Genomic DNA, 19,147 nt, shown 5'->3' with positions numbered 1-19,147 from the left:
TTTTCTGCTATAAACAAGCTTCTGTGGAATTGAAAGCTTCCTCAGATGTGAAATGCTTTTCGTGGAACAAATATGCCAATAAAGAGCTGTTATTTATAAGATTGCTCACAGGTGAGGACTCGTTCACGGTGGCCAAGTAGAGGACATTTCCTCGCACGGTTCTCAACAGGCCCAGAAAACCTTCCATATATACAGAACGCGTATCTGAGGAGGTGCAGATCCTGTTAGGTCCCGGAAGGTGAGTCTTATCAGCTCCTGGTTTCAGGCCGTGTGCTGCGCCAGGCCTTGGGACCTCGCCGGGAACCATTGTGCATCTGACCCAGCTGTATGACTGATAGCCTTCCCCGTTTCTGCCTCAGACGGGGAGGAAAGGAGGGAGGCGAGGCCCTGCAGCACCAGACATTCCCTGTCACACCAGAGCTCTGAGTTAGGGAGGTCTGGTCTGGAAGCCCGCTGACGGAAGTCAGGCCAGGAGAAATCCACACAGCCTCCTGGGACTAATAAATTAGACAGCTGTATTTTCCCTCATGGCCTTAACCCTGCAGGTGTGTGTTTGTATACATGTGCGCAAATTACCGAGCGTTTAGCCTGTAATGTGTGTGACCTACGCCGTGGGTAATGCGGTGAGAGAGGAAGGCCGTAACCTAAATATTCGATTACAACAGACAGGGGTGATTAAGACGCAGAGTAGCTACACAAAGTCGTCGAGTGGGATGTGAACGGCTAGATTTCCTCTTTTTTTGTCTAAACATTCCCTGGGCCGTGCCAGAGAGGCAAAAATAAAAGGAAAGGTTGCTTCAAGTTCATCTGACCGCTGGTATGCGCACAGTTTACAAAGATTGTCATTCAAACAATAATACAATTAATTTTATTCAGATTTATATGTTGTTCATTTGGGGATGCACACCACATGACCTTCCACTGGATAAACATGTTGCGAGCGGGGAGCCTGTGTTACTCAGAGCAGCCAGTGTGGCGTCTCCCATCAAACTGACAATTTGTTTCTATTCGAGCATGAGATCCCATTCATTCGCCGTCGCAGCTGTAAATAAAAAGGAAGCTCGTTTCTGCTCCTACATTTTCCTGGGGTTTGGAACGGCTCGTTTCTGTTGGGAAATAGACCGTTGTGAGCAGCCCCTGAGATTGCAGTCCTGGGAATCCCTTGGTTTGTGCAAGCAGGCCTAGTCGATCAATTGACAAATGTGATAAACAGTTTGTGGCGTCATTTCCACCACAACCGACAGTTTTGCCCCAAAACGTAGTGTATACTTGGTTACCAAATAGACAACCGTGGTCTCCAGAAATGTGGGAATGAAAAAACTAGAGAAGAAAAATTGTTCAAAAGTAAAAATATGATCTTTTTGTGTAAAGCATGATAGTTATGAAATGGTTAAAACGTCATTTCCACCACAGAAGTTTGTCAAAGAAAAAAAAAACAGTTGAGATTTCAGAACAAACACACTAGAAGACACACTAAATAACAATACTTTTTATTCTAAGGATATATATTAACTCTCATTATTTCTTATAATGAATGATTAAACCGTCTTTCTTAACATACTCAAGTGGAAAAGACTTGTTGAAATCAGATTTATTATCTTTAATGTCTTTATTTGCTTGGCTTCTTAAGTAAAAAAATGGCAGTATGACAGTGTAGGACGAAAAGAGAAATTCTCAGAAGTATTCATAGCAGACATGTAGGAACTCGCAATCTTCCAAGTTGTCAGGCGCTGTGATTGCGATGGATTTCTTTCATTGCCGTGACTTTACTATTTATTGCTGAATAATCAGAAGTATTAGTGTGCTACATTTATAATCTCTGAGACCATATAGATGCGGCTTCTTGTCAAATCTGCTTTGCAAATATTTGTGCGATTACACATTTGTCAGAACTGCTAATTCAAACAAGCGTAATTGTGTGGTTTCACAACCTCTGAAAAGCATGGCAGAGGGACTGGGTTTGTTGTGTTTCATATATTTTTATGAGCTACAATCCCGAGCTCTGAATCTGGTGCCTGAAGTAAATAAAGGCTAATTGTGGACAGCTGCATGAATCAGCTATGTTTCTGCTGCCATAATGACATGTTTGTGGTGAAGTATGAATTAAGACAATGTTTGTACGGCCCTTTCGTGTATGTTTATTTGTTCTTTTCAATAAGACGTAAACCAATTGGTGGCAGCAGACTTGTAGACATGAGGTTGCACTTCCTCCCATTGTTTAAAACGGTCAGATCGAAAAGTAGTCGAGGTCAGAATTGGAAGAAAAGGAACATCTGTTCAGTATGTAGACAGGCGTACGCATATCTGTGTTTTGCTACAATGGAAGTCATATAAGTAAATGTTTTCGACCTTCAGTAAATAGGGTGTGACTTGCTCTGTTTGTACAGAACTATAATGGATTAGCCTTTCAATGAGTAATGACACTTTAATCACACTTAACAGCACTTACGCATCATACTTTCATTCATATTTACACACAGGGCTGTAACCACCATAGATATTGAGGAGACACTTCACCTCACTGTTCACATTAGTTCAGATTTCATTGATTCTTAAGATGACGGTTATTTCTTCAGTGTTTATGTCCCAAGTGTTTTTTGTTTAATGAGGATCACATTTACAATGTCCATGAAATGCCTTAATTATTCAGATGTGGTAATTCAATCAGTCACAAACTCGAGCTTTTCATCTCGAACTATAAAAAAATTTCATGAATGATTACATGTTCAAGTATTTGCATAAATTACAACAAATCTCCCACAGTTGATATTTGTGTGTGTGTGTGTGTGTGTGTGTGTGTGTGTGTGTGTGACCCTGGACCACAAAACTATGTACATTTTTAAAAATTGCATAAGCTTTTCATTGATGTGTGATTTGTTTGATAGGACAATATTTGGTCCAGATACAACTATTTGAAAATCTGAAATCTGAGGATGCAAAAAAAAAAATCGAAATATTGAGTAAATCACCTTCAAAATTGTCCAAATTAAGTTCTTAGCAATGCATATTAAAAATAAAAAAAATAAGTTTTGATATATTTGTGGTAGACAGTTGACAAGATATCTTTGTGGAACATGATCTTTACTTAAGATCCGAATAATTTTTGCCATAAAAGAAAAATAATTTTGACCCACACAGTGTATTTTTGGCTATTGATACAAATATACCCATGCTACTTAAGACTGGTGTGGAAATGTTAAATTTTTTTATTAGCAAATTAAACTAGAATGATTTATATTTCCTTTACCTGAAATAAAATAAACATTAACCGAAATAAAATACAATATAAAAAACTTTAAAGCTTTTAAATTGATGTAAATATTTCATGTATGTATGTATGTATGTGTGTGTATATATATATATATATATATATATATATATATATATATATATATATATATATATATATACTCATATATAACTTAAAAAAAAAAAAAAGTAGTATCCACTGTAAAAAAAAATGACCGTGATTTTAGCGGTAAATGACTGTAAAAATGCTACAGTAAAAAACTGTTAAAAAACTGGTTAATGGTAAGTTCCCCTATTATATAATATAATATGAAGTAATATATAATATATATATAAACTGTATTGGACATTGCATGTAATTTTACGATAGTATACCGTTTTTGAAATTGAAAAAGAATGTATAATTTACAGCGAATAAATTGACATTCCCAGAATTCCCTGCATTACATTTCACATTTTATGTTTTTCGTTTAAATAACCATGTTTTCTCTCATCAGTTTTGTACATTAGAGTTGTATGTTACATCTAATGTTGCTAAAATAATGTTCATTGCATTATTTCAGTCTCAAGTCTGTTACCATAATAGTGTACTACAAAGTAGGCCTACTGCAAAGGTATAAAACTGATTTCAGTACTTCAAGAGGTTGGGATATTAACATCATTTAATGAAATTACAGTATTTAAATGTAAATTTAAGTTAAATCCATAAAACCTAAAATGTTGCTACCGTATTTTTTTTACGGTAAAATTCTGGCAACCACAGCTGCCAGTTTTTAACCGTATTTTTTTCTTATAGCGTATCTGATAATAAAATAACGTTAAAACGGTCGTAGAAACTACGTTTAGTGTCCCAATCCTGAATATGCGGTTACATTCTTGCTAAGTTACAATGAGTTTCGACGCTGTCAGATGAAATATGTGTTGTTGGACCTCTTAGCCCATTTACAACGTATCTCTTACCAACATGTCCCTCATAACATGCCCACTCTGGATCTTTAAGAGGTGTCTCCTGCTACATTTTTTTCTCTCTCCCCTTTTGCTTTCTTCTCTCTTTTCCTAAAGAGTGACTCATGATATTTAACCTACTTACTGAGCTCCACCTATAGCTCCTCGGTAATATGGACGTCTCGGGTCCGCAAACTCAGAATGCAGCAAAGGGAAAACATGGTGGTCTTTCAGTCAAGTCCATCAAACAGAATTGATGAAACCGGCGACAGAAAACAAAATAACCAACATGGAGTTTAGAAAAGGCCCTCACTCAGCGAAGTGCGCTGACCCCTAGCAGGGGAGGCTAATGTAACACGTGAACAACACGAGAAGGTCCTGCACAGGAATGTCTCTCTGTGTACATGTTTGGTATGACTTGCTGACTTTCCGTCATGGTCCATGCATGTTTTTGAAGTCTCAAATTCTGCCTTTCATTAGAATGGAGCTGATCATTATGCAGCATTTCAGATGTTTGTTGATGTTATTGCAAACTAATGTTCGTTGAGGCGGGTCTCTAACGAATGCTCTTTGATATAGTATTAGTTGACAGAAGCTGCAAACCATTCCCCAGGAGGCACTTGTGTCATATGCTTCTGTGGCCTCCGCTCTTCTCTCAGCCTGTCTCTTTCTCTGTCTGTCCCCAGGCCAACAAACCTTGTGCTGGAAGCTTCAAATCCCATAATTACAAAGCTGACAGTTAACACACAGGTAAGCTACCCTTACTGACCGGCAAAGAATGCAAACATCTTCTGCATGGGGTTGAGAGACGGAGATGGAGGCCATGCTGCAGGTGTAGAAGTTGCTCCTCCATATTTCCTGGGGGTTGTGAGGGCATAAGATCATCCCAACACAAAACTGAGAGCGTAATCTTATCCTAAATCATTATGGGTGTTATCATTTGAATTATGCATATGACATATTGTTTTATTGGTATGTTCATTCTTAAAAACTAAAATTCTTTATTGACATCTGAGCTTCCATGAAGAATCTTTAACATCTATGGAATCTTACTATTGCATGAAAGGTTCCAAAAGTTTTTTTTTCATGGTGATGCAATAGAAAAACTATTTTTGGTTCCCCAAAGAACCTTTCGGTTAACACTTTTTAAAATACCTTTTTTTTTTCTTTGTGCGAAAAGCAAAGAACCTTTATTTTTAAGAGTGTTTTGGAAGTTTTGGTACTCTTGCTTATTTTAACAAATGTTCACTGAAAGGCTTTTTGAGTAACCTAAAAAAGTTCTTCTATGGGATTATTGTGAAAGCCACCTTTCTCTAAACCTTCATTTTTAAGAGTGTCCAGAAGCAGGTAAATACTTTCCATGGTCGTGTAATTAAATAATTAACATCTTAGGACTTTGCAGGTTATTTCTATGATTTGCTCACATTCTCACAAAACAAACAAAACAATCTCAGTACTTGAAATACAGGTCTGGGTTGTGCAGGTGATTTGAGGTTGATAAGTTATCTGATGGTGCTGCCACTCTCTCTAAGAGGGAGATGGCAGTTTCATATCTTTTTCAGGTTCATATCTCTCGCTAATAGCAGGTCAAGAGAAGCAAAAGCGTGATTGTTTAAGCTGACAAAAATCTATGCCAGATTTTTAAGATACACTATAGCTGCCTGGAGTGGCTTTCCAGCAGGACCTATATTCTGATGTCCTAAAAGCATATAATCAAAAACAAAAGATAAGCCTAAATCTACTTTAGCCTTTTTAAAGTTTAAATGTTGTATGATCAAACTTAAAAAGAAGAAGTAATGGAAAAGTAGTACGATAATGAACTAGAGGTCACACGTTGTCTGAACACACATTTTTAGAGACCTTCATGATATAAATATACCACCAACAGATCAGCTCATGTTTCCCTTTTCCCTCTTGGGCCTTGAATTATGATTCCATTAGAGCCCTTACAACAGATAACAAGTGTTAACATGTGGGACAGTAGCAAAAGCTTAGACCTCCACCTTGTGGCCTCATAGGGACATTACATACGAAAATATGTTTTATTGTCCTTCTAAAAAAATAAGGTTTCGCTTTTGGATTTCTGGATGTCATTGTAAATCTTAATTCATTGTAAATAGCCTAAATGTTGAGGTCAGTTTTGTAAAACACAGTGTATTGTGCTGTTCTCATTGTCTGGATACCTATAACATTAACTTTTGAAAATTATATTGAAAAAATAATAATTTGCATTTTATTCCATTGTTTATTAATATTTATTTTATATTTTCTTTGTCAATTATGAAACTTTATGTAAAAAATGTGTCCCACATTTTGATGTTTTAGTCCATTGGCTGAGATTGATTTTAACTACACCCCTACATTTATGATCAGGAGATATTCATGTGTCACTGTCTCTCATAGCTACATGGTAAGTAGATAGGCCATTTGGAGGTAAATGTGTTCAAATGTGTAAAAATGCTGTCTGTAACTTTAAAGAATGTCACTACTGAACATAATTTTTCTAAACGTTTTTGATAGTTATTCCATAACATTTAGTCTTGATAGGTGCCAAACTGTTCGAAACTGTGTTAGCTAACCATGTGCTGATTAGCATCTTTGAGCTAGGTTAAAAAGTTTCTTAAATTTGTCACTACTGAAACATGTTGGGCCAACTTAATGGCTGCACTTTGTTCTGCATATGTGCACTTTAAGACAAATGGATTTGTTGTTTGTTGTGTTTTTTTTTATATTTAAGAGATTTTAAGCTGGATGCAGCTTTTTTGGGTTTGCATCGAATGTTCTTCTACTTGTATACATAATAAATTTGTTTATGAATAAAGATTGATCTTTCCTTCTAAGCAAAAACCGCTAAAACAATTTAGCTGGTCATCCAGTCTTCTTTTAGCTGGTCATAGCTGGTCAGCAGGCTGGTTTTAGAGGGGTATTGGCCACTTTCGTAGTTGGTCGTGCTGGGAGACCAGCTAGAACAACCAGATAAAACCAGCCTAGCCAGGCTGGGAGACCAGCTAAAACCAGCTGCTTCCATCTTAAACAAGCTAAAACCAGCCAACCAGTTTAGGCTGGTTTTAGCTGATAATCCACCTTGGATTTCACTGGTCAGCAGACTGGTTTTAGAGGGGTTTTGCCCACTTTCTTAGCTGGTCAGGCTGGTTTTGGCTGGTCAGGCTATGAGACCAGCTGGAGCAACCAGTTAAAACCAACCTAGCCAGGCTGGGAGACCAGCTTAAACCAGCTAAGAACAGCCAACCAGTCTAGACTGGTTTTATCTGATAATCCACCTTGGATTTTGCTGGTCAGCAGGCTGGTTTTAGAGGGGTTTTGGCCACTTTCTTAGCTGGTCAGGCTGGTTTTGGCTGGTCAGGCTATGAGACCAGCTGGAGCAACCAGTTAAAACCAACCTAGCCAGGCTGGGAGACCAGTTTAAACCAGCTAAGAACAGCCAACCAGTCTAGACTGGTTTTATCTGATAATCCGCCTTGGATTTTGCTGGTCAGCAGGCTGGTTTTAGAGGGGTTTTGCCCACTTTCTTAGCTGGTCAGGCTGGTTTTGGCTGGTCAGGCTATGAGACCAGCTGGAGCAACCAGTTAAAACCAACTTAGCCAGGCTGGGAGACCAGTTTAAACCAGCTAAGAACAGCCAACCAGTCTAGACTGATTTTATCTGATAATCCGCCTTGGATTTTGCTGGTCAGCAGGCTGGTTTTAGAGGGGTTTTGGCCACTTTCTTAGCTGGTCAGGCTGGTCTTAGCTGGTCAGGCTAGGTAAACAACTAGAACAATCAGCTAAAAGCTGCCTGACCAGCCTAGCCAGGCTGGGGGACCAGATAAAACCAGCTACGTCCAGCTTAAATCAGCAAACCAGTTTAGGATGGTTTTAGCTGTTAATGCAGCCTGGTTTTAGCTGGCCGCAGTTGGTAAGCAGGCTGGTTTTAGATGAGTTTTGGCCACTTCCTTAGCTGGTCTGGCTGGGAGACCAGCTGGAACAATCAACTAAAACCAGCCTGACCAGACTGGAAGACCAGCTAAAACCAATTTACATCTTAAACCATCTAAGACCAGCCAACCAGTTTAGGCTGGGGTTTTTCAGCAGGGCTTTGAAAGCAGTTATTTTGAGTTAGATGCCAAATGTTCTCCTCCTATTTAAATTTGACATTGAAGGGGTGCATACAATGTATTTGCCCACCAGCAAATATAGTTGCTGCACATTCAAATACAGTTTTCAAGAAAAAAAAAAAAAAACCTGGAGAAAATAAATGCAGAACATGTTCACATAGGACACGGGGGAACCGCAGAAGTCCACTATGAAGGGAAACCCTGCAATGTTTTCCTCAAAAAACATCATTTTATTACAACTGAAGAGAGAAACCATGAACATCTTGGATGACAAGGGGGTGAGTAAATTATCTGTACATTTTTGTTCTGGAAGTGAAGTTTTCCTTAAAGTTTGAAATCAGTATAAGCAACCTTTTACAAAAAAAAAAAAAAAAATTGCAATCAAAATACAACAAATCTGATAAATCACACTTGAAATGTTGTTAAAATGATAAATGTTATTGATTTACCCCTGAGAACATTTCAATAAAATAGCAAAAAATAAGCATAATAAGCATGAATAAGCAATATCTGTGTTTCAGTAGTGACAAATATGGGAAGAGGACAAATATTCCAAAAATTTTCTAAAAACAATGTGAGAACGAACTGCACAACTACTATCTATCCAAAACATGTACCATATTTCCTCTATTAAATTTGCTATGTGATATTTTACCACATTTATATATTATATAGAGACTTATAGTGTTGTAATTTAAAAGCAATATCAAATTCAATCGTGTTTTGGTTGATATGGAAGGTGGAAGTGCGAAGTACTAATATCATCATAAAACCGAACTAATCAGGTTATTATGAAACGTTTGTTTTCCTAAACGCAGATAACAGCCATAAATTTCACAACTTCAAATATGATCTAGATTACTGAAAGTGGACGTCAAATAACTGCGTGGGAGTGAATAAAAACAACGCTGTCCATTGAAGCAAACGGAGCCCGCCCTCTCTACTTCATCATTGGTCAAAAGGCACGCCACTCTTACAAATTCAAGTTCCCATTGGTCCCCGTAGTATTGTCGAACGCGTTCTTTGATGACGTACAGGCTTGACCTTCCAATACTAAAAGATGATTGGGCAACCTTCGAGTCGAACATAAACTTCTCGGTTTCTATTGGTTTGTTTAGACACGCCTGTCCTCCATTGCCCAAATCTCACATCTGAAGGTTAAAGTCTGGCTGTCTCCATCATACCGCTTTTCAGCCCAGCGGTACTTGCGTATCAGTCTTTCACTTCTCGCTCATAAGTTGTAGAAATATTAACACAATATCATGTCGATATTTGGTGAAGTCCCGCAAGCTGCTCCTGTCGCAGTGTTTAAACTGTCAGCTGATTTTCGTGAAGATCAGAATCCCAGCAAGGTGAATTTGGGAGTCGGAGGTGAGAGATGCGCTTTATATCAGCACACACATTTACATACCAGAGCATACTCATATGAATGTCATTGTATGTCTATTTAATGCATGCTTTGGCCATGCACACAGTTGCATTCTTTCTATGACAACTGTAGGCCTCACCAATAATAAAAACTGAAAGCATATGTCTGTTCTGCTTCACTACAGCTCATTGCGTTTAATAATGTCTGTTTTATTAATAAAAGTGAAATATAGCCTGTTTTGAATGGGTATGATGGTGGTGGCCAGATCAGCTGATTTCTGAAATCCAATAACTGAAAGCATCAGTAACATGAGACACTATGCATGGTCTGACATTAACTGTTATATTCTTAACTGCATAACATGTGTATGATTTTATACTACAGGCAAGTCCTGCATACAAATCTGATATTGAATATTTTTTTTCTATTTATATTGGTGCTGTTAGACTAATAAAAACTTCTGAGTGTATAGGACCAAACATTTTAACTGCATGTTTAAAGAAAGAATTAAAAGCCTAAATATTTAATTATATTTTATGTATATATTATATGTGACCCTAGACCACAAAACCAGACATACTTCAATATTGCGAAGCTGGATAAATACATTTTCCATTGATGTATGGTTTGTTAAGATAGGACAACATTTGGCTGAGATGCATCTATTTCAAAATCTGGAATCTGAGGGTGCAAAAAAAATTAAAATATTGCCACATATTGAGAAAATCATCTTAAGAGTTGTCCAAATTAAGTTCTTTGCAATGCATATTACTAATCAAAAATTAAGTTTTGATATACTTACGGTAGGAAATGTACAAAATATCTTCATGAAACTTTATCTTTACTTAATATTCAAATGTTTTTTTGACAAAAAAAAAATCTATAATTTTAACCCATACAATGTATTGTTGGCTATTTAATTTAATGTGTATATATTGTATTATGCCACATTAAATTAAACTGTGATTTGACATTAAACTGAAGTCATTGCATTTAGCTCCAGAGGCATTTAGGGTTTCTAAATATATTGAAGGATAAAGTTACTCTTCCAGCATTGGTGGTTTCTATTGGAGACCAGACCCATGTTCAGTGCAGTTAACCGGGGATGAATAGATTGTGTTATGTCAACAGTATTATTGTGTAGAAGCAGTCGTCATGTGTCATCTGCTGTTTAGTTATTCCTGATCCTGGCTAGAGAGCTTGACCTCAGAGGATTCTGGGAGGATTATCTTTATCTTCCGCTTTTCCTGACATCCCGCCGGCACCATGACTCCTGAGATTCTGTGGCACGAGCAGAAGATGAAAGTCAGATCTCTGAAAATCCCCGAGTCATGGTTGTGTGGACTGTTTTTGAACACCTCCCCCTGGCCTGTGGTCTTTCCTCAGATTGAAATGATTATCCCTCTTGAGCAACCCAGAACACTGAATTCTTGTGCTTTCTAAAGACATTTAACATCTGTAACTACATCTTGTCATACTTCTGCAGAAGGTGACAAAAATATGCTTCAGAATATACAACTTTATTTTTTTTTTTTAAAGGTTGATACTCATACTAAACTGGATATGTTGCGTTATAAATTCAAAATGATTAATGCAAATAAATGCGAAATGTATTAAAATCATTCTTCTGCTTCACAATCTTTTGATTAAAAAACTTTACCAGTTTATGAACAGATCTGAATTTGGTTTAAATACATTTTGTTTTCCATTTGTTCAAGATGTTTCATTCAAGAATTGCATCAGGATTATTGCTGTTGTGTCGAATAAGCTAATTTTGCTCTTGGGTAAAAGTTCACAGATAAATCCTAATCAGACAGCCTTGATAAAAAGGAACAATTACGCATGACAGATATTGATTAGATAGGAATTCAGGGTGCTGTAATGTACACTGTTCGAAAGTTTGGGGTCTGTAATTGTGAAATATTACAATTGAATCTTTTCTATTTTTATGCGTTTTAAGATTTAATTTAATTCTGCAATGGCAAAGCTCAAAGTCTTCAGTGTTACATGATGTCTTGGCAGATTTTTAGATGAATGGGAAATTCAAATGAACAGCATTTATTTGAAACAATTCTTTTCTAACACTGAAATGTATATGCTGTCACTTTTGATCAGTTAAGCATCCTTGCTGAGTAAAACTCCTCGTTTGCACTAAACTTTTAATTGTAGTGTACAAATCTGAATTTTGCCTTTGTATATTGCAGTTTTGTTAAAAGCGTTAGTTCACCCAAAAATGAAAATTCTGTCAATAAATCCTCGTGTTGTTTCAAACCTCATCTTGAACACAAATTAATATATTTTTGATGAAATCCGAGAGCTGACCCTCCATAGGCAACAAGGGTCTAACCAATTCTGTCACATGGACTATTATGTTCTTGTTACCTTTCTGGACCTTGAACAGGACCATTGCTGTCTATGAGGTGCCAGAGAGCTTGGATTTCATCAAGATGAATGAAGGTCTTATGGGTTTGGAACGACATGAGGGCGAGTAATTGACAGAATTTTCATTTTTGGATGAACTATCCCTTTAAATGTTCATCCCATTTCTCTCCTTAGCCTACAGGACAGATGAATGTCAGCCCTGGGTTCTCCCCGTGGTGAGAAAAGTGGAGAAGATGATCGCTGATGACCATAGTTTGAACCATGAGTACCTGCCCATTCTAGGCCTGCCAGAGTTTCGTTCCAGCTCGTCTATGATCGCTCTGGGTGCAGACAGTCCTGCCATCAAGGAAAATCGGGTCAGTATGGGTCATTCAATTTACTCCTGTGATGGTAAAGCTGAATTTTCAGCATCATTACCCCTGTCTTCAGGGTCGCATGGTCTTTCAGAAATCATGCCATCAGATTTAGCAAAACGTTTATTTTAGACCTTGTTACGCATTTTGAAATGGCATTATTGTAATGTAGAGGTTTCTATTGTTTTGTATTGCAGGTAGGAGCTGTGCAGTGTTTAGGTGGCACTGGTGCTCTGAAGATCGGAGCCGAGTTTCTTCGCCGTTGGTACAATGGAACTGACAACACAAAAACACCAGTTTATGTGTCTTCACCCACATGGGGTGAGAAAAGGATCTAATTACACATGGAAAATACTGTAAAAATGCCTTTCTAATTTTTAAAACTTTTTTTTTGTCAAAATTGACAAGGTTTATATAATAAGCAATTACCATGTTTTGGCTTATCCTGAATCACTACGGTACACCTATAAGTTTTTATTAGGGCTGTCAGTCAATTAAAAATTTTAATCTAATTAATAACATGATGTTTTGATTAATTAATCTAATTTTGGCTGTGAAAATACGCACAAAAGATTATTTAAAGCTATTATTGTGTTAAATGAGAAAGTAGCAAGTAGACATTGCAAATAGCTTTAGAAAGAAATATTTGATTTGATTCAGCATACAATTTATTACACATAAATATTTGGACTGCAACGGCCTGATGTAAACTATGGAACATAAAAGAAGAGAATCTGAGAAACATCTCAGCATTTTTTCGTTCATACAGTTAAAGTCATTGGTAACCAAAACAGACTGCAGAATTAATTGACTACGATATAAAGTATGTGTTAATGTTTTGCCTCAAAAGTAGGCTTAACTGTTTTCATGCTGACCTTAAAGAAGTTGTTCACTTCCAGAACAAAAATTTACAGATAACATAATCACCACCTTGTCATCCAAGATGTTCATGTCTTTCTTTCTTTAGACATAAAGAAATAGTTTTTTGAGGAAAACATTTCAGGATTTTTCTGGGATTGCTTACAACCGCGTTTGGGATCATTTGAAGCCGCATTTAAACTGCATTTTGGAAGTTCAAACTCGGGGCACCAAAGCAGTTCACTATGGAGAAAAACCCTGAAATGTTTCCCACAAAAAACATACAGTAATTTCTTTACGACTGAAGAAAGAAAGACATGAACATCTTGGATGACAAGTGGGTGAGCACATGGTCTATAAATTTTTGTTCTGGAAGTCAGTTTCTCCTTTAAGTTCAATAATTACTTTGTTTTTATGTATTGTTGTCTTTTATTCAAGAGAACCACAATGCTGTTTTCTCTAATGCTGGATTTGAGGACATCCGTCCATACAAATACTGGGATGCAGGGAAGCGTGGACTCGATCTGGAAGGTTTTCTGGGTGACCTGGAGGTTAGTAGTGATTGCAAAATTCCATTGTCCATAACGAAAACGAACTCTTCGAAGTTACTTATTTATCAGTAATTGATGAAAGTTATCTAAAAACATTTGATTATGTGAAAAAGAAGTGTTGACCCTGACAGATTTTTTTTCTGCTGGGGTCAATGAGGGCATTAGTTCAGATTTTTTTGCTCTAGTGACATTGTCAATGACTCTAAAAATGTCAAACTCTGTTTTTAAAAAATATACAGTTCGCTACCATTATAGAAGTTTGGGGTCAGAAAGAATTTTTTAAAATAAGAAATTACACTTGTATTCAGCAAGGATACGTTTAATTGATCTAATGCGACAGTACATTCTTTAAAAAAATATATATTTCAAATAAATGATGTTGTTTTGAACTTTCTGATTATCCAAGAATCCTATAGTAAAGTATTAAGCGGCTCACAACGATAATTGATAATTTGAAAAATAATTATTAGTAGCAATTCAGAATATTAAAATGATTTCTATAGGATCATGTGACACTGAAGACTGGAGTAATGATGCTAAAAATTCAGCTGTGCCATACTTTTTGATTTGTTTACAAGGAAAACAGTGATTAGTTTCAAAATAATATTTGCTATATACCAGAAACGCTCAGACAATTCAAAGTTGGCCCATGATGACCTTTGATTTGGCCCTCAATGAAAAAAAAATCTTTTTGAGGGTTTTTTGCATTTTAATATAAGAAACAATATATGACTCTTTGTCTTTAGTAGCATGGGTATATATGTAATAATAGCCAAAAATACATTTTATGGGTCAAAATTATTTCTTTTATGGAAAAAAATCATTAGGGTATTAAAGTAAAGATCATGATCCATGAAGATATTTAGTACATTTCCTACTGTAAATGTAATTTTTGATTAGTAATATGGATTGCTAAGAACTTCATTTAGACACCTTTAAAGGCAATTTTCTCAATATTTAGATTTTTTGCACCCTCAGATTCCAGATCAAAAAGTTTGCACACCTCTGCTATATACAGTCTAATTGAAACCACCTCTTTACTGTCAGAGTGCACCTGATCACTCCATCTTTGTGCTGCATGCCTGCGCTCACAACCCCACCGGCACAGATCCCACCCAGGACCAATGGAAGCAGATCTCTGATGTAATGAAGGTGAGACCATCACAACAACCCCACATCTGATTCAGATTAGAACACTGAAGCACATGGTACAAAAATGGACCTTAATTGCACGTAATAAGCCATTTAAGCGCAACATGCAATTACAACCTACTGTTGTCTAAATTTAAACTCCTAGCAGTTTTATAAATACTGAGTTAACTCTTGCATAATCACCTAAAACCAACATATAGCAAAATTGTAGAGTCATGCAGGTCACAGAATGTTCTTGAAAAGTTCAGATGTTGGTATCTAACTTTTTCTCCTCTCATCTCTCTCTTCAGCGAAAGAGTCTGTTTGCCTTCTTCGATTCAGCCTATCAAGGTTTCGCCTCAGGGAATTTAGATAAGGATGCCTGGGCTATCCGCTACTTTGTGTCACAGGGTTTTGAATTGTTTTGTGCCCAGTCATTCTCAAAGAACTTTGGTCTTTACAGTAAGTGGTTCCAGAAGAGTTTATATTTGTTAAAGATTACATTTGAATGCATTGCATTGTGACATTGTTTTAAACTATTTGATTGTAAAGTATAATGTGATTTCACAGATGAGAGAGTGGGGAACCTGACTGTTGTAGCCAAAGACCAAGACAATTTGAACCGTGTATTGTCTCAAATGGAGAAGATTGTTCGAATCACCTGGTCCAACCCTCCATCCCAGGGTGCACGCCTGGTTGCCATCACACTCAACACCCCTGAACTCTTTGCTGAATGGTGAATGCAATGAAATAAAACATTACAGTACATGGTAGATAGTTTTATTAATATTTTGGAACTCGGCATGATCAAATTAGGTAATATTAGGCTTTCTATGCAATCCGGTAGATGTTTTTGTTGTAGATGTAGGGCTGGACAGTTTTTTTTTACATGTTGGGATGAAATATGCCCTGGATGTGTTCTTGACAGGTTTTGTGAGATTCGCCAGTGTATATGTATGTTTAGGTTATGGGTTATTTCAAGTCTGGCTTTTTTCCATCTTTCTACAGGAAGGACAATGTGAAGACCATGGCAGACAGAGTCCTGCTCATGCGTGCTCAGCTGAAGGAAAAACTCAAAGCACTGGGAACTCCAGGAACCTGGGAGCACATCACCGAACAGATCGGCATGTTCAGCTTCACCGGACTCAACCGTAAGCATCTCCTTCTAGTGCTTTCACACCCTGTTCATCACATCTGGACATATCTGTTCTGACACAGCACTCAGTTATGCTTTAGCTACTGGCTCTACACTTTACTACAACTGAAGATAAATAGTTGCTGTGGTTTCAAATATTCATGTAAAGTTTTTTAGGTTATAGGCTTTAAAAGTGGTAGTAAAAGTAGGTAAATGCTTGTCCTAAGAACGAAAAAGAAATACTGAAAAAAAGTTAGTACTAAGAAAAGAGTTGAACACTAGTACTTAAAAAATAATTAAAAGCTAGTAATCAGAGATTAGTTAAAATTAGTATTTAGAAAACGGTTAAAACTAGTATTTAGAAGAGAGTTAAAAGTTAGTACTGAGAAAATTGTTAAGTTAGTACTGAGAAAATAATTAAAAGCTAGCACTTAAAAAATAGTTAAAAGCTAATAATCAAAAAACCTAGAAAAGCTAAAATAGTTGAAAAATAGTTTTAAAAAAGTGCTTAAAATTGTTAAAATGAACACTAGAAGAATAGTTAAAAGTTAGTACTGGAAAAATAGTTACAATTGGTACTGGTTTAAAGTTTATTAGTTAAAAGCTAATACCTAGAAAATAGTAAAAAATGTAGTACTGAGAAAATAGTTTAAAAATAAGTGCTTGGAAAATAGTTTAAGTTTAGTACTGGAAAAATAGTTAAAAGCTAGTATTTAGAAAATAGTTAATTAGTACTGAGAACATATTTAAAATTTAGTACTTAAAAATAGTAAAAAAACTATTAATCAGATATTAATTAAAACTAGTATTTAGAAAACGGTTAAAAGCTAGTACTTGAGAAAATAGTTAAAAGTTAGTACTGGGAAAATAGTTACAAAATAGTTAAAAGCTAGTACGTTGAAAAAAGTTAGTACTGAGGAAATAGTTGAAACTTAATCTTGGGGGAAAATAGTTTAAAGTCAGTACTGAGAAAAAGTAGTTAAAGTTAGTACTGAGAAAATAGTTAAAATTAGAACTAAGAAAATAGTTAAAAGTTAGCACTAGGAAAATAGTTAAAAGCTGATTCCTAAAAATAGTTTAAAGTTAGTGCTGAGAAAATAGTTAAAAGTTACTACTGAGAAAAATGGTTAAAAGTTACTACTGAGAAAATAGATAAAACTTAGTACGGGGAAAAATAGTTAAAAGTTAGTACTGAGAAAATAGTTAAATGTTAGTCTTGGGAAAATAGTTTAAAGTTAGCACTGGGGAAAATAATTAAAAGCTAGCGTTGGAAAAAGGCATATTTTGTTTGCAGTTGCCACTTAGTTTGATATTTTGTTAATGAATGCAGTGTATGTGTTTCAAATTTAGATAAAATGTCACTAAAGCATTTCGAAATGTTATTTTTTGTTTTCCAGCTAAGCAGGTGGAATACATGGTGAAAGAAAAGCACATTTATCTAATGGCGAGCGGTCGCATCAACATGTGTGGCCTCACCACCAAGAACATCGACTATGTGGCCGAGTCCATTCATGAGGCTGTCACTACAGTCCAATAAGCACCTTAACCACACTTCCTGATTGTGTGTGTGTGTGTGTGTATCCACAAGAACATATACTCACACAGACACACTCTAATACACACCATCACTCAAATTTACTCATCAGCATTTCAACATACTGTTATAACTTGTAATTATACAACAATGAAGCGCTCTCAGAAGATATATGTTTCCCTTTACCTTCTCCTGTGTTTTCAGAAGAGATTATGTTTAAATATTATCCGTGGTGTTCATTTAAATCTTGTTCTATGAATAAGCACTTTGTGGTGGGATTTTATGATCTTTCGTGGTCTTAGATTCAGTTCAAACAGGTTTGTGTGACTGAGTCAAGAGTTATAGACAACCTTTGAGTTAGTGGGGTGGAACGGGTAGAAACTGGCCTTTGTTAACTTAACTCGTTGATTTTTATCATCTTGTGTCTAAACATTTCACTGTATTGAGTGCAGAACTAAAGGACAATGTGCGTGTTTCATGATCTATATGTCTGTATTCTTAAAACATGCACAGAGAGACGACTCTAGGACTAAATGAATGGGGGCATTAGATTGTGTTCCAGTGTCAATTCCTGATGCTCTTACCTCAAATTAAATGGCTTGAAGAATCATTTTACTTTAAAATCCAACTTTTGTGATTGAGTTTTAAATTTGTTGACTAGTTAAAAAAACTGAGGTAGAAACCTGGAAGATCTCTGAGTGAATTATACAGAAAAGTGATTTGAGGGTTGAATATTCCTTTAAGCTTTTCGTCTTTGATGTTCTGGAAATACTGGGTTGTGAAGAGCCCATGCATTGTTTTGCACTTTATTTTCTGATGTCTTTTTAATGTGCTAAATCTGGTCCATCACTTTTACTGCTGTGTTCTTGTATTCAGGCTCATTTGTGCACTGCAGGACCGTTTAATGAATGTGCAGCCATTAGTCCAAGTACATTATACTCCTCCACCCTGCTTAGTCACAAAAGATCAAACCTGTAGGCGTATAAAAAAAACTCTTTGAGCACAAATATACTAATCAAAGTGCATTGAAATAAATGAAGTAAACGGATATGTTTTCTGGTGTGTTTTATTAGCACAAGTCACATGTCCCAGTGACTAGTGATAGTTTTTTTACAGTATTATTCAGAATTTTGGGGTATTATAAAAAAAAAATCAATACTTGTTTTCCGCAAGGATGCATTAAGGTGATCAAAAGTGAAATTACACTCTTAAAAATAAAGGTGCTTTAAAAGGTTCTTCAAGCGATGCCATAGAAGAAACATTTTTGATTCCACAAAGAACCATTCAGTCAAAAGTTCTTTGAAGAACCATCTCTTTCTTGCCATTTTATAATCTAAAGAACCTTCTTTCGCCACAAAGAACCTTTTGTGAAACAGAAAGGTTGTTCAGATGTTAAAGGTTCATTATGGAACCATTTAGACAAAAAAGTTCTTCTATGGCATCGTGACATATTTATTGTAGATTTTCTGAAAGAAAACATAACTGAATAATGAGATTGAGATTAAATTGGTTGTCCCACAATCATT

The 19,147-nt window shown here is 36.1% G+C and overlaps 1 protein-coding gene across 1 annotated transcript; it reads left to right on the top strand.

The window, feature by feature from the left end:
- The first annotated feature begins 9,442 nt into the window (after window positions 1-9,442).
- Window positions 9,443-18,669, top strand: got1 (glutamic-oxaloacetic transaminase 1, soluble). Its single transcript, XM_073833724.1, has 9 exons — window positions 9,443-9,679; window positions 12,234-12,415; window positions 12,610-12,733; window positions 13,709-13,821; window positions 14,869-14,973; window positions 15,264-15,414; window positions 15,523-15,688; window positions 15,961-16,103; window positions 17,485-18,669. The coding sequence occupies exons 1-9, from the start codon at window positions 9,571-9,573 to the stop codon at window positions 17,622-17,624; spliced, it is 1,233 nt and encodes a 410-aa protein (XP_073689825.1). The 5' UTR covers window positions 9,443-9,570; the 3' UTR covers window positions 17,625-18,669.
- The last annotated feature ends 478 nt before the right edge of the window (window positions 18,670-19,147 follow it).

Source organism: Garra rufa, chromosome 2 (assembly GCF_049309525.1).
Source record: "Garra rufa chromosome 2, GarRuf1.0, whole genome shotgun sequence".
NCBI lineage: Eukaryota > Metazoa > Chordata > Actinopteri > Cypriniformes > Cyprinidae > Garra > Garra rufa.
The sequence above is the reverse complement of the archived record's forward strand: the minus strand, read 5'-3'. Positions and strand labels throughout refer to the sequence as shown.